This window comes from Denticeps clupeoides, chromosome 9 (assembly GCF_900700375.1).
Source record: "Denticeps clupeoides chromosome 9, fDenClu1.1, whole genome shotgun sequence".
In the NCBI taxonomy this organism is placed as follows: Eukaryota; Metazoa; Chordata; class Actinopteri; order Clupeiformes; family Denticipitidae; genus Denticeps; species Denticeps clupeoides.
In genome coordinates, this window is record NC_041715.1 from 2,327,803 (window position 1) to 2,343,929 (window position 16,127).

The following is a 16,127-nucleotide window of genomic DNA, read 5'->3' on the forward strand; positions in this document are numbered from 1 at the left end:
GTGCCCCACAGTGTCCCTGGTGTCCGCAGAGGATGCCAGCAGCATCCCTGCCTTGGATGGACATCGCTGATCGGTCACCCGAGCGGCACCGGAGGAAACCAGATCAGCTTTAACACCATTCATTTCTTGCTTGTTCGTTCCATTTTCTCATGAAAAGAAAGAAAATAAAAGTCCCAGGGGCATGTTTGAGGTGACTAGAATAACGTCACCAGCCCCACCGCAGCAAGGCCTCCTGGGAGGGGTGTGCAATTGTCGGCGTTTAGATTTTCCTGCTTAGACATGCAGCATCTTGGCCAAACCATACAGCAAACCAGAGCATCTGGATGGGGTCTACAGCATCATACATGACCTGTTAATTAGTGTGGGATCCTGGCGGTGCTTAAGTGCAAAAGCCCGCCCCAAAATTGGAAATTGGGGTTCATCTGACAATTTGTTGTCGCCAAGTAGTCAGCAACAACAACATTTATTTCTTATAAAGCCCATAATCACATACAGTATGTCTCAATGGGCTTTGACAGGCCCAACAGTTGACCCCCCCCCCCCCCCCACACACACACACACACACACACACACACACACATTTGACCCTTCTGCACACACGGAAAAACTCCACAGAAAAAAAACGAAAGAAGAAAAAAGAAAGGAAGAGACGTTGGGAAGGAGTGATAGAGAGAGGGACGCCCTTCCAGGGTAGAGTGAGCCTGCAAATGGTGTCAGTGCAGGGCTGGTGATGATGTGTCCAATAAGAGAAAAAGTCCTACAGTTGTAGAGGTGGACAAGTCCAAAGTCCAAAATGTAGTCCAGCGTCATGGTGTACAATACGTGTCCATTATGATGCTACTGGTCCATTGGAAGATCCCTAAAGCTGTAGTTGTTACGGTGGTGGTGGCTGTGGTGACCCTCTGGTTCGTTTCATGCTAAATCCCTGTATGGGAAACTGTCTCCATCAGCAGCCTGTTACCAGCATTGCAAGGCTTGGAAATGGACCCGAGGCCAAGAAGATGGAGCGGGTCTGCGGATCCTGGACATGCATTTTTTAACAGGTCTTTAAGAGGTGGCTTTTCAAGCGTCCCGGCCGAACTCCATGCATGCGTTGCCTTTTAAAATGAGCTCGCTGCTTGTATTTCACGCGGTTTAGCTCGTCTGCCACGGCCCTTACCGGTTGTTTAATCGGTCCCTCCACAAGGTAATAATTGAGAGATTACTGCCGTCAATAAGCAATTAAGCAGAGTTTTTTTAAAAAAGGGATTTAAAGGTGGAATTACCCATGTTGCCAGACCGTGTGGCGGTCTTCTAAACCCCAACGCTTGTTTTATGGCAAAAGCAATAAAATCCTCCAGACCTCTCTATCTACAAATTTGTCAGCCGTGTTAAAGTGAAAATGGAAATGGGGTTTCCTGGAAGGTGTCTTGATTAAATGGTGCAAAGATAAAGATTGACTGGGTTGCAGAGGGCCAGCGGGAACCTTCAAGGAGCCACAGGAACTTAATACAGGAGCCGTTTCTCGCATATTTGAATCTCTACATTTCTGGGTTTTTTTTCAAGTCAAATATGAAGTCTAAGGGGCAATGAAAAATAACACCAACATGCAGGTTATCAGCCCTTTAATTCCTAGTGAACGTGACCACGCCCACTACCAACACCGTCATGCAGGTTATCAGGCGCTTTAATTATAGTGAACGTGACCACGCCCACTACCAACACCAACATGCAGGTTATCAGGCGCTTTAATTCCTAGTGAACGTGACCACGCCCACTACCGACACCAACATGCAGGTTATCAGGCGCTTTAATTCCTAGTGAACGTGACCACGCCCACTACCTACACCAACATGCAGGTTATCAGGAGCTTTAATTCCTAGTCAACGTGACCACGCCCCCTACCAACACCAACATGCAGGTTATCAGGCGCTTTAATTCCTAGTGAACGTGACCACGCCCACTACCAACACCAACATGCAGGTTATCAGGCGCTTTAATTCCAGTCAACGTGACCACGCCCACTACCAACACCAACATGCAGGTTATCAGGAGCTTTAATTCCTAGTCAACGTGACCACGCCCCCTACCAACACCAACATGCAGGTTATCAGGCGCTTTAATTCCTAGTGAACGTGACCACGCCCACTACCAACACCAACATGCAGGTTATCAGGCGCTTTAATTCCTAGTGAACGTGACCACGCCCACTACCAACATGCAGGTTATCAGGCGCTTTAATTCCTAGTGAACGTGACCACGCCCACTACCTACACCAACATGCAGGTTATCAGGAGCTTTAATTCCTAGTCAACGTGACCACGCCCCCTACCAACACCAACATGCAGGGTATCAGGCTCTTTAATTCCTTGTGAACGTGACCACGCCCACTACTAACACCAACATGCAGGTTATCAGGCGCTTTAATTCCTAGTGAACGTGACCACGCCCCCTACCAACACTGACATGCAGGTTATCAGGCGCTTTAATTCCTAGTCAACGTGACCACGCCCCCTACCAACACCAACATCCAGTTATAGGGACTTTAATTCTTAGCAAACATAACCACGGCCACAACCAACACCAACAAGCAGTTTATAAGCACTTTAATTCCTAGTCATTGTGACCACACCCAGTACCAGCACCGACATGCAGGTTATCAGGCGCTTTAGTATTTCACAATGACAATCACTTTCACTTTCACTTCACTTCAGCACTTTAACCAATCAGCATGTAGGTTGTCAGCACTTTAGGTCCTGGTGAATATCAGAGCTCTCATCCAAGCCTTCTGGTTGGTGAGCAAATGAATGTGACATCCAGGAAAACATGGCCCTTAAGGTCAGTTATATGAGGGTAAATGTAAAAGTTAAGGAACATGATTGAAGGAGGCTGGAATAAGTGCAGGTTTGGGGATGATGTCACAATCTGCAAATAATATTTTTGGGACCACCACCCACAAGAGTCAACTCCCCAAGAGTCAGATCTAATTGACCTCAACCAATAAATGGCATAAGAAGACGGATCCCCGTCCTTCAGGACACTGAATCATCACGTTTGTTGTGCTGTTTACTTTACTTTACTTTACTTTACTTTACTTTACTTTACTTGGCAGACGCTTTTATCCCAAGGACGACACCAGCAATTCTCATTCGGTTTCTATAGATTTTATAAGAGCCCTGATAAGGCCTAACTTGTCAGAAAAAGAACATGCTTGGAAATTGTTAAATGCTAGACGGGAAAAATAAAAATATTATACATTTTTATATATAATTTTGTGCAGTGTGTGTGCATGTGCGTGTGTGAGTTCATGAAGTCACTTACTTTTGTCCAGAATTGTGCAGATTTGTCATGTTCTACCAAACCATTGAAAAGTAACAGGAAGCAGAACGGTTGTCCACCAGTTTCTGGCCGGAAAAATGAAACATTTAATGTGTCAGATCAGTTGGCCAAAGGGAGGGGACCACAGCACAAACACACACACACACACACACACAGCCAGTATCACGCTGGTGACCACCTCCTCTGCCATATGGTCCCACATTGCACCTCGGGGGGAAGATAAGGGCTCCGGTTACTGTTGACAAAACTCCTGCTGTTGTCCTAGCCTCACCGCTGCGCCAGGACATGAATGCATTCAAACTGAACAATGTCTACCTGTCCTCCTTCCACCTACCAAATGCCCTCATACAAAAGGCCGTGTGTGGGGGGGGGGGGGTTGTTTTGGCTCGCTGTGGCTTGCTTCACGCTGCAGATGAAGCTACAGAGGTTGTTGGAAGGTGAGAGCCATTTTCGGCGTGGAGGGAAATGGAAGGGCGGGGGGGATGGAGTCGTTACCGATGGCTTGATGAGGGCGATTAAAAAGACACTGATTTCCACAATAATTTTTTGATGATCACAATAATGAATGAGGTGAGTGCGATGAGGTGGGTCATCAGGGCGAAGGCTTCGTATCTACATGCACGGGTTCTCATCAAGGACATCGGCAGCAGAGTTTCCAACACAGACCAGCTCCACACGTTTATTCCATGCAGATGAGCAGCCTTCTAGGCTTTACTTTACTTTACTTTACTTGGCAGACGCTTTTATCCAAAGCGACTTACGAGAGGAAAACCCCAGCAATTCTCGTTCGATTTCTATACATTGTGAGTTACAAATCTAAGAGCCCTGATAAGGCCCAACTTGTCAGAAAAAGAACATGCTGGGGAATTGTTAAGTGCTACACGATAGTTTTTTTTTGTTAGTGTGTGTGTAAGTGTTGGACTCGTGTGAAATACTTTTTGAACAAGTGGGTTTTCAGCTGCTTCTTAAAGGTGGTGGTAGTCTTGGCTAGTTGGTAGTAGGGTGGTAGTAGCCTAGTGGGTAACACACTCGCCTATGAACCCGGGTTCGAATCCCGCTTACTACCATTGTGTCCCTGAGCAAGACACTTAACCCTAAGTTGCTCCAGGGAGACTGTCCCTGTAACTACTGATTGTAAGTCGCTCTGGATAAGGGCGTCTGATAAATGCTGTAAATGTAAATGTAAATGCTAGTTGAATGGAGCAGGACAAGTTGTTCCACCAGCCAGGGACAACGAAGGTGAACAGAGTCGATTGGGATCGGAGACCCCGTGAAGAGGGAATTTTTAGTCTCGTTTCGTGTGTGGATCTGTGAGGGCATGCAGGAGTGTAGCTAGGTAGTATTGCATTGATATAGGAGGGTGCACTTCCATTTACAGCCCTGTAGGCAGCATCAAGGATTTGAACTCAATGCGAGCAGCTACCGGGAGCCAGTGGAGAGAAGTGAGAAGAGGCCGAATCTTGCGAATGTTGTAGGTTCTAGGACTCTTGATGAGCAGGCCACTGCTAGCTAGTTAGCATGCTTTTTCTTCTTCTTCTTCTTCCTTTGGCTGGCTTAGGGATCAACCGTTCTGGTTTGGCCAGATTTTTACGCCAGATGTACTTACTCTCACAACGCTTACATATTTAGCTAACTTTTTAATCTCTTCAGCAAAAAAAACAAAAAAAAAAGGCAAGCAGACAGATGTTTTAATTTAGCGTAAACGTAACGAAAGTGATGACACGACGGGATGCAAATCGGCATGAAAAAGGAGCTGCAGTGCACATTCTGGCCAACAACAGACTGATCACGTTCACTCCTCAGACCTGCTGTTGTATCAAAAGAACGCGAAACGATTTTCTACGCGCGTGCAGCGGAGGCACCTGAAGTCCGAGCAGCGAGAAGGACCTGCGAAGATTCGAGGCCATGAATTGGCGTGAAGAGGGAACGCACCAGCGGTGTCCTTGGACAGTGGGTGGCCTGAAAAGGCCGAGCGTGAAGACGGACGAACTTGGGCCATTCGCTCGGCTTTTATTGAATGCCGTATCAGTGGGCTGCAGCGCACGGCACATCTGAAGGGTTTTTTTTTTTGCTGCTTTCTCCCTTTTAAGTGGCAGCAGCCTTTGAACCCGTTACTGCCATGGCGTGGTTAAGCCCGTGTCCCTCCAGGGCTCTGTCCGTGTAATTACTGAATGAGACTCGCTCCGGCTAAGAGCATCTATACACATTTAAATGACTTCCTTTACACAAAGACTATTTCATCCGGGGAAGCTGGCGCGGTGCCGTGTGTTAAAGTTGATCGTGGGAATGCGGACGGAATTAACATAGTGGCCTTTAAAACGCATCATAAATCAGACGACAATGGAACAGCTGCCACCCAGACGTCAAGTTGTCATAAAAGCCTGGGTGAAAATGTCCCTTTTCCTCCACGTACAATGCATGCCAATCACATGAACTTCAGGCCCGCGACGGTTCAGTTCGCAGGCTTCGGAAGAGTCTTTCCAGGCGGTGGAGGAAGTCTCCTCACCACAACCTGGAAGATGTGGCAGAAGCTTCTTTTTCCATCAGAACATCTCTACATTTACATTTACATTTTACAGCATTTGGCAGACGCCCTTATCCAGAGCGACTTACAACGTGCTTCCATGTTCCAATCGATGAAGTGATCAGTCCTCGTTCACTACGATGAATACAACTATGAATACAACCTTTTTATTCACTCTGTTCTAGTTTCTATACAGAAGTCAGACAAGAAGAAGGTTACAAGTTCATCTAAATATTCTCTAAAGAGGAAGGTCTTGAGCTGCCGTTTGAAGGGGCTCAGTGACTGAGCTGTTCTGACCTCGAGGGGAAGTTCATTCCACCACCGAGGGGCCAAGACGGAGAAGAGTCTAGATGAGCGTCTTCCTTTTACCTTCAGAGATGGAGGGACCAGGCGAGCAGTACTGGAGGCTCGGAGTATACGAGGTGCAGTGCGAGGTGTAATAAGGGCTGTGAGGTAGGATGGTGCTACTCCATGTCTGGCTTTGTAGGCCAGCATCAGTATTTTGAACCTGATGGTGCAGCTACTGGGAGCCGGTGGAGGGAACTTAGCAGAGGGATTGTGTGGAAAATTTGGGAAGGTAGAAGATCAGGCATGCTGCTGTATTTTGTATGAGTTGTGCACACCTCCTGTGAGATGGAGACAGTGAGAATGGGGTTTAAAAGGAGGCCATAGCAGGACTATCTGTAAGTAGGTGGCTTCACTGGTCCCCGATGGCCACTGAAAGTTTTACTCGGTAGGCGGAGCTTCTGTTTTATATTCTACTGAACAGAAGAATCAAGGTCTCTGTGCCTGCTGTGTTCCACCAGAGAAGCCCCGCCTGTATTTCGCGTCAGATCTATGTTCTGTTTGGACCCTGGTCAGGCAGGTCCGGCACTCTGCTGCACTACGACCCTGTTGCCTGGCAACAGGATGAAAAGCATCAAATTAAAAGACAAACATCTGGTCTGGACGAGGCAGAGCGGTAAACGGTGGGTGGGGGAGGGGGTCCGGAGGAGAGGACAGAAATCATTATTTAGAGGGACTTTATAAGTCTCTCTTGAGGGTTTCAGAGCATGACCTTTAACCTCTGCAAGGCCAGAAAATATACAACATCGTTACTACAAAGCATTAGACAATCAAATATTGAAATATCCATAGATTTTGCTGACGAATCCACATTCACAAGCTTTATTACCTGTGCATTTAGACATTAAATGACTGATCTTATGATCTCAGCTCCTTTTAATGCTGATTTGAAGTTCAGACGGGGCAAATTTATCTATCTGCACACCAACGGCGTGCTCAGATGTTCAGCCTGAGGAGAGGTCCGCTTTGACGTCTTCTCTTATCTTACAGAGCCCCTTTCAAACCGATGACTGAAAGAGATCACTGAATGGTTTTCAAACCGCATATCTCAGGCTGAGCCTGCAGACAGGTGCCAAACGTGAGCCGGTGTGATGTGGCAGGATAGCGGCTCACGATCCACCTCCATGAAACAGGGAAACTCTGTCTCTGTAGGTTCTTTTTGTCGTTTTTGTCTGAGATGTTTAACTCTTCACCTTGAAACGATGCGCGTCGATTTGACACCTCTGCTAGTTGCCTTGTTCGGTTGGTATCTGGCAGAGCTTCTGGTGGGTTGGTCGGGAGCTTGGTGATTATATTTAATTAAGCTCGTAGAGAATCGCCTTAGTCTTGCTTATCCGATCTATGATTTGCCATTCCGGCTGATTGGCCGTGCTGGTCTCAGCGGAGAACTGTGCCTGTTGGTCTTGTTTGGCTGATCTTTGCTGGGTGTTCCGATGGCTTGACTTGATTGATCTGTACTCGGTTTTCTGGCCGTTTGACTTGTCTGATCAATTTTAGGTGTACTGGCTGTTTGACTTGATTTGGGTGGTAGGGTGTAACTCGCCTGTGAACCAGAAGACCCAGGTTCAAATCCCACTTACTACCATCGTGTCCCACAGCAAGACACTTAACCCTGAGTGTCTCCAGGGGGGGACTGTCCCTCTAACTACTGATTGTAAGGTGCCCTGGATAAGTGCCATAGATGTAAATGTAAATGGCTGCTCTCTACTAGGTGTACTGAAACTTTGACTAGTTTTTCTTGATGTCTATTACAGATTGAGGTTGTTTGACTCGTTCTGGCTGGTCACTACTAGGTGTTCTGCCTTGCTGATGATCATTTTTTGCTCCACCACGTGTTCTGGTTGTTCTATTTTTTATCCATTAGACGTTCTGGCTATTTGTGTTTTTGGCTGATCTCTGCCAGGACCTTTAAGAGTTGGCTGGCTGCTTGTCTTGTTCAGTTGATTTCGCTGAAGCACCGTGGCTGTTTGCAGTGCTTGGCTGATCTCCGAAGCCTTTTCTCTGCTGTGATGTGTGTTCCACTGAGGCACTAATGCTGTCTGTCACTTTGATCCTTTTTAACAGCATGCAGCAGAGACAATGCCTCCCCACAGGATCACCGCTGAAAACACACCGACGAAGAGGGAGACGAGGAAGGAGAGGGTGAGAAGGAGAAAGCGAGATCCGGGCCCGGCACGTTCCGCCTGTCGCTCTCGCCCTATAATCCATAAAGAAATAAATAAATCGGCAGCACCGAAAAACCGGGGATAAAATGAGATGTCATCTTCCTTCATCCTCCCCCTCCTCCCAGGGGAGTGAAGGAATGAGAACGGGCGGACGGTGAAAAGACGCGAGTGCGAAGCGTAGTCGGCTCTTGGCCGCGGCCCACTGCGGCGTGGCTGGCGAACGGGACGGTGGTGGGGGGGGCTCTGTCGCATCCGATTACACCAACGCCGCGCCTGTTGCTGCTGCGAGCAGCGGGGCTGGCGGAAAATGTTCGGCGCAAGCGCCGGACCCCTTCCCACCGGATGTATAAATAGGCACGTCAGGGCCTTAATTACAAAGCGTCTGGTGTCCCCTTCGGCTAATTTGGAGGAAATGGTCTATGGAGATGTAGATTTTTTTTAAGAGACTGTGTGTAATGAGAGCCGTGTTTAATTGTGTGTTTACGGTGCTCGCGGTGATGATGATGATTGTGGGTAGAAGTAGCCTAGTGGGTAACTAGGTGGTATAGAGGGCGGTATTGGCCTAGTGGGTAACTAGGTGGTATAGAGGGTAGTAGTGGCCTAGTGGGTAACTAGGTGGTATAGAGGGGCGGTAGTGGCCTAGTGGGTAACTAGGTGGTATAGAGGGTAGTAGTGGCCTAGTGGGTAACTAGGTGGTATAGAGGGCGGTACTAGCCTAGCGGGTAACTAGGTGGTATAGAGGGTAGTAGTGGCCTAGTGGGTAACTAGGTGGTATAGAGGGCGGTACTAGCCTAGCGGGTAACTAGGTGGTATCGAAGGCAGTTGTAGCCTAGCGGGTAACTAGGTGGTATAGAGGGAGGTAGTAACATAGTGGGTAACTAGGTGGTATAGAGGGCGGTTGTAGCATAGCGGGTAACTAGGTGGTATAGAGGGTGGTAGTAACCTAGTGGGTAACTAGGTGGTATAGAGGTCGGTTGTAGCCTAGTGGGTAACTAGGTAGTATAGAGGGTGGTAGTAGCGTAGCGGGTAACTACGTGGTATATAAGGCATTTGTAGCCTAGCGGGTAACTAGGTGGTATAGAGGGTGGTAGTAACCTAGTGGGTAACTAGGTAGTATAGAGGGTGGTGGTAGCCTAGTGGGTAACTAGGTAGTATAGAGGGCGGTAGTAGCATAGCGGGTAACTAGGTGATATAGAGGGTGGTAGTAACCTAGTGGGTAACTAGGTAGTATAGAGGGTGGTAGTAACCTAGTGGGTAACTAGGTAGTATAGAGGGTGGTAGTAGCCTAGTGGGTAACTAGGTGGTATAGAGGGCGGTAGTGGCCTAGTGGGTAACTAGGTGGTATAGAGGGTAGTAGTGGCCTAGTGGGTAACTAGGTGGTATAGAGGGCGGTACTAGCCTAGCGGGTAACTAGGTGGTATAGAGGGTAGTAGTGGCCTAGTGGGTAACTAGGTGGTATAGAGGGCGGTACTAGCCTAGCGGGTAACTAGGTGGTATAGAAGGCAGTTGTAGCCTAGCGGGTAACTAGGTGGTATAGAGGGAGGTAGTAACATAGTGGGTAACTAGGTGGTATAGAGGGCGGTTGTAGCATAGCGGGTAACTAGGTGGTATAGAGGGTGGTAGTAACCTAGTGGGTAACTAGGTGGTATAGAGGTCGGTTGTAGCCTAGTGGGTAACTAGGTAGTATAGAGGGTGGTAGTAGCGTAGCGGGTAACTACGTGGTATATAAGGCATTTGTAGCCTAGCGGGTAACTAGGTGGTATAGAGGGTGGTAGTAACCTAGTGGGTAACTAGGTAGTATAGAGGGTGGTGGTAGCCTAGTGGGTAACTAGGTAGTATAGAGGGCGGTAGTAGCATAGCGGGTAACTAGGTGATATAGAGGGTGGTAGTAACCTAGTGGGTAACTAGGTAGTATAGAGGGTGGTAGTAACCTAGTGGGTAACTAGGTAGTATAGAGGGTGGTAGTAGCCTAGTGGGTAACTAGGTGGTATAGAGGGCGGTTGTAGCATAGCGGGTAACTAGGTAGTATAGAGGGTGGTAGTAGCCTAGCGTGTAACTAGGCGGTTTAGAGGGCGGTAGTAGCCTAGTGGGTAACACACTCACCTATGAACCAGAAGACCCAGGTTCAAACCCCACTTACTACCGTTGTGTCCCTGAATAAGACACTTAACCCTGAGTGTCTCCAGGGGGGGACTGTCCCTGTAACTACTAACTGTAAGGAGCATCTGGTAAATGCCGTAAATGTAAATGATGAAACTTGCGACTAACTTGGCACGGATGGAGCGAGACACCCGTCGGGTTTATCTGAGTTTGCCCGGACGTGTTTGACTTTTAAAAGCTCGGCCTAATGCCTCTGCTAATGACCCGTAAAAAATAAAGCGGATCGATGGAAGGGTGTAAATTTGCCGGTTTGATTGCTGCCATGCCTCTGTGGGTGGGGACCCCTGAAATGTGCTCCGGCTGTAGCAGGCAGGGGAAGAAGGGCTGCACCCGACAGGCGGACGAAGGGCTGGTGGCGGCGGCGCTCCGCAGCCTGGAGTGGCGGCGAAGGACGATCCGCGCATCCTAATGAGTCGCAGCGAGGAAGGAGCCGAAGAGCTAATTCGTTTCCTCTTTCGCTCTGTCTCGGCTCACACGTTAATGTCTTTCACACGGGCACGTGAGCACGCACACACACATACACACATACACACATACACACACAGAAGCACGTGCAAATGCCAGCACTCAACCACAATCGAGCATGAACACACACACATATACAGAAAGGGATTAACACACCACAGCAGCTTGTGCAATAACACTGAAATACTATGAGTGTTTGTGCGATTGTAAAGTGAGATTGAGAATGGTGTGTGTGTGTGTGTGTGTGTGTCAGTGTTTGAAATGTTCCATGTGCTTGCACGCACGGGAAGCCGCTGCTTCAGCCGTGAACCTGAAATAGAAGGTGTTCGCTGTCATCCCCTTTTCCAGCCAATAAAGGGCAGCCTTGATAGCGCGGCGGCGAATGGCGTCCCATTTATATGCAAATGTGGGCAGTCCCCCAATAAATGTCTCACCCCGAACCGCCCGGCCATCCGCGTTACGGTGCTGAACGGCCCGTCGGGCCCATCGATCCCAATCTGGATGTTCGTCAGAATGAAAGAGCTCCCTGTCTCGCTTAGGAGAGTCAGTGGATTTGTTTTCGCCCGTGGCCGGTGGGGGTCGGAGGTCGCCTGAGTTAAGGGATTCGCATGGAGAACGAGTGCATCGCTTATCGGCGGATTGCCCTCTCACGGCGTCGAAGGTGGCCGAATCGGGAAAGTTTTATAATCAGTGTGTGTGTGTGTGTGTGTGTGTGTGTGTGTGTTTGACAGCCGGTGAGAAATAGAATATACGCAATGAGTCACACCTCCGCTGGGTTTAAATTTGGACCCCGGAGTGGGGCGCTCGAGATGGAGAACAATGCGATAGGACTACGAGCAGGGCCCCGGCGAAACGAGAGTATTTCTCGGGGTGCCTCGACGCTCACGCGGGGTTTATTCCAGCGTCTCGCCGCGCCTCCTGTCAAACGGGTCTGCGGTCCCCCGTATGTTTAGGGGCAATTCGACTCGTTGATATGCAGAGCGAGGGCCCGGTCGGACCTCGCGGTGATGAAAACTCGCTCTAATGCCAGATGTGCGATACGAACCCGCTACGGTGTCGGCGTAAAAGAACGGGGCTCTAATCTGAGCCCGGTGTGCGCCGTCGGCCCTTTGATCGCGCGACACGCCAACGCCGAGGCTCACCGGTAATCCGCGGCGTATCCGCCGTTCACATGGCAGAGAGGCAAATGTCAAGCTGTCTCTTCCTCCCGCGTCCCCCGTTAGACACGCAGCGGCTCCCAGTCGGTGACTCACGCTCGCCGGAGAGACACTAATGCTGCTGTGACAGTGATGGCACCTGAGCACCTGCCACCGGGCCCTTCTCAGGGCTCAGATGGGGCAATTTAAACATCTGTCCGGGGACGATTATCGGCCACCACGGCCCTCAGACTCTGGTGGCCTAGCAGCTAAGAAAGAGGGGACGCCAGCACCGTCCCATTTACAGCATTTATCAGACGCCCTCATCCAGAGCGACTTCCAATCGGTAGTTACAGGGACAGTCCCCCCCTGGAGACACTCAGGGTTAAGTGTCTTGCTCAGGGACACGATGGTAGTAAGTGGGATTTGAACCTGGGTCTTCTGGTTCATAGGCGAGTGTGTTACCCACTAGGCTACTACCACCCTACCACATGCTGCTCACCAAGGCTGATGGTTAAAAGCAGAGGACGCGCTTTGCCGCACAATTGTGTTGTCTTAAAGGCACTTGACCGTCTGGTCTGCGTGTTGATTTCAAACACCGGCATGCTTTTGCAATACTGTTCTCCTGTGCAATAATGGGGCGCGGAGTCCTGCTGAACGTGCATTAGTGTTGCCAGCGCCAGCACTGAGTCTTATGAGTATCGTTTTTTGCCGTAAGTAGTACGTACCCATCACAGTCTTACCTGTATACACATTTCACGTGAGGCGGTAGCCTAGCGGGTAACACACTCGCCTGTGAACCAGAAGACCCAGGTTCAAGCCCCACTTACTACCATCGTGTCCCTGAGCAGGACACTTAACCCTGAGTGTCTCCAGGGGGGGACTGTCCCTGTAACTACTGATTGTAAGTCGCTCTGGATAAGGGCGTCTGGGAAACGCTGTAAATGTAAATATAGTTGTCATATCATATTAGCTGACATTCTTGTTAGAATCAAATTTGTAATATAAGTTTAATGTCGAGTTTAATAAAAGATTAAGAAGTCTTCACTCCTATTGTACGTGTTAGTGGTGTATCGTTGTCTTTGCGGTTGAGCTGCGGCGTAGGTTAGCACTAGCATTTTTTGCTACGAGCCGCACGCAGAATCCAAAAGCTAAACGTCACGTGCGCTACGGGGCAACACGGACATGTGAAACTGAAGTGTCTAAAGCCTTAAAACGTTCCACAGCTCGCTTCAACTCGTCTGCTCTTCCCGCTGCACCGTTTCTGCTGAAATGATCATGTGATCCTGGAAGGTCGAAACGTCGCCCTGCTGGCGATACTTTATTCACTTTCTCTCAGCGGTTTGCCAATCTTCCTTTCTCTGTCCCCCCCCGGCTCCCCCTTTCCCTCCCTCTGTCGCGACCCCTGCTCCTTTCATCTCGCCCACCATCTCCCGAAATACGAGCACCAGGTCGCCTGCTCGCGGCGCCCCCGAGAGGCGATGAATGCGCTGGCGGTAAACAAAGCCGTCTTCTCTCCATAAACAGAAGTGCGTTGGCGGGAGGAGACGTCGATGGACTCTCCTGACGCCGAGCCACAGCAGGGGCTGGAGGTGCATCGATCAGGGCTCCTGTCGATTCTCATTTTCTTCTGGCTCCGCAGAGCCGCTGCAGGATCTGGCCTTTACCGCGGCAACCGGAGGAGACGTCTCGCTCTGTATCAGTACCGATAAAGACGTAGTTGCTGCCGTCCATCTGTGAACGGCGGTCAGTGGTCTCACGACCAGGTGACGTTCTACTAAATCAAATAAGTCCATCAGTCCTTTAAAGCATGTGACCGTCCACCCTCTCAAAAAAGGTCCTGAAATGGTCAACATCCAAAAAGGTCCTGAAATGGCCAACACCCAAAAAGGTCCTGAAATGGCCAACACCCAAAAAGGTCCTGAAATGTCCAACACCCAAAAGGGTCCTGAAATGGCCAACACCCAAAAAGGTCCTGAAATGTCCAACACCCAAAAAGGTCCTGAAATGTCCAACACCCAAAAGGGTCCTGAAATGGCCAACACCCAAAAAGGTCCTGAAATGGCCAACACCCAAAATGGTCCTGAAATGTCCAACACCCAAAAGGGTCCTGAAATGGCCAACACCCAAAAAGGTCCTGAAATGGCCAACACCCAAAAAGGTCCTGAAATGGCCAACACCCAAAAGGTCCTGAATTGGCCAACACCCAAAAGGGTCCTGAAATGGCCAACACCCAAAAGGGTCCTGAAATGTCCAACACCCAAAAAGGTCCTGAAATGTCCAACACCCAAAAGGGTCCTGAAATGGCCAACACCCAAAAAGGTCCTGAAATGGCCAACACCCAAAATGTCCTGAAATGTCCAACACCCAAAAAGGTCCTGAAATGGCCAACACCCCAAAGGTCCTGAAATGGCCAACACCCAAAATGGTCCTGAAATGTCCAACACCCAAAAAGGTCCTGAAATGGCCAACACCCCAAAGGTCCTGAAATGGCCAACGCCCAAAAGGGTCCTGAAATGGCCAACACCCAAAAAGGTCCTGAAATGGCCAACACCCCAAAGGTCCTGAAATGGCCAACACCCAAAAAGGTCCTGAAATGTCCAACACCCAAAAGGGTCCCGAAATGGCCAACGCCCAAAAAAGGTCCTGAAATGTCCAACACCCAAAAAGGTCATGAAATGGCCAACACCCCAAAGGTCCTGAAATGGCCAACACCCAAAAGGGTCCCAAAATGGCCAACACTCAAAAAGGTCCTGAAATGTCCAACACCCAAAAGGGTCCCGAAATGGCCAACACCCAAAAAGGTCCTGAAATGGCCAACACCCCAAAGGTCCTGAAATGGCCAACACCCAAAAGGGTCCCGAAATGGCCAACACCCAAAAAGGTCCTGAAATGTCCAACACCCAAAAAGGTCCTGAAATGGCCAACACCCAAAAAGGTCCTGAAATGGCCAACACCCAAAAGGGTCCTGAAATGTCCAACACCCAAAAAGGTCCTGAAATGGCCAACACCCAAAAAGGTCCTGAAATGGCCAACACCCAAAAGGGTCCTGAAATGTCCAACACCCAAAAAGGTCCTGAAATGGCCCAGGCTGTTTTGTTAGTCCAACACCAGGTGTAATGAGTCGTGAGAATAGTACTGATAAGTAGCTGGTGTGAATCTGTGATTGAATTCCATTTGTCACTTGTAAGCATGCGTGATTTGTCATCATTATTGAAAAGCTATGTGTGTGTGTGTCTGTGTGTGTGTGTGTTCGCCAGGACCGGGTGGAATGACTACAGTTAACTATTATCAGCCGCAAGCGCCCTCCGCGACAGACAACCTGAACCGATCCCAATCACACGTCTGGGTCTGGTCACCATGGTAACGCTGTAGGTGATTGTTGGTGTAATTAAGGCTACATTAGCCCAGTCGTGGCGAAAGAAGCGCCGATGCGCTGTTGCAGGGCGTCTGGCTTCACGTGTTAATGACCAGGTTCGCATGAGTGGAGCCGGTGGAGGAGGGGACAGACGCTGTCTTTTGGAAAGTGGGAAACCTTGGACTCTGACCTGCGGTCCAGTGGTTGTATAGTTTCACATGGGCATCGGTGTAAATGACGTATAGAAGCAGTTTCATACGGAGGTGACCAGAATGGAGCCGCTCTGTGTCGTTTTCTCTGAACGCATCCTGTGAAGGTCGCAAAGTTCTCGTATATATCCGGGAACCGCCGCGGCGAAACAGAACCAGGACGCTGCACCCGCCGCCTAATGGCCTGGTGTGTTGGTTCAGTGTCGGCTTAATAATACACACTTCCTGGTGAAATAAAATAAGAAAAACCTTTTCCCAGTTGGGTGACCTCTGAGGCTTTTTTATTCTCCTGATGGCCGACTGCCACTCCCCCTCCTCCCTGGTCGTCACGGACGCTGTGCATGTGAATGTGGCATTATGACCTGTAGCCATTAGCCTGCATTGGCGCCGTTATCTGGGATGCTGTTTGGCCCCCAAGGGGGTGATGCGGCGGATTATTTCCCTTTC

The 16,127-nt window shown here is 49.4% G+C and overlaps 1 protein-coding gene across 2 annotated transcripts in view; it reads left to right on the forward strand.

Annotated features, from left to right (window-relative positions):
- The first annotated feature begins 3,750 nt into the window (after nt 1-3,750).
- Nucleotides 3,751-16,127, forward strand: part of stxbp5l (syntaxin binding protein 5L) — a 95,959-nt gene continuing 83,582 nt past the window's right edge. The window contains exons 1-2 of one of the 2 annotated variants that reach the window (XM_028992288.1): nt 3,751-3,755; nt 8,252-8,329. In XM_028992288.1, the coding sequence (XP_028848121.1) occupies nt 8,267-8,329 (63 nt within the window). In that variant the 5' untranslated portion in view covers nt 3,751-3,755; nt 8,252-8,266. Of the gene's footprint in view, nt 3,756-8,125; nt 8,330-16,127 lie in introns of those variants that run through there. The other variant, XM_028992287.1, reaches the window with a different exon arrangement.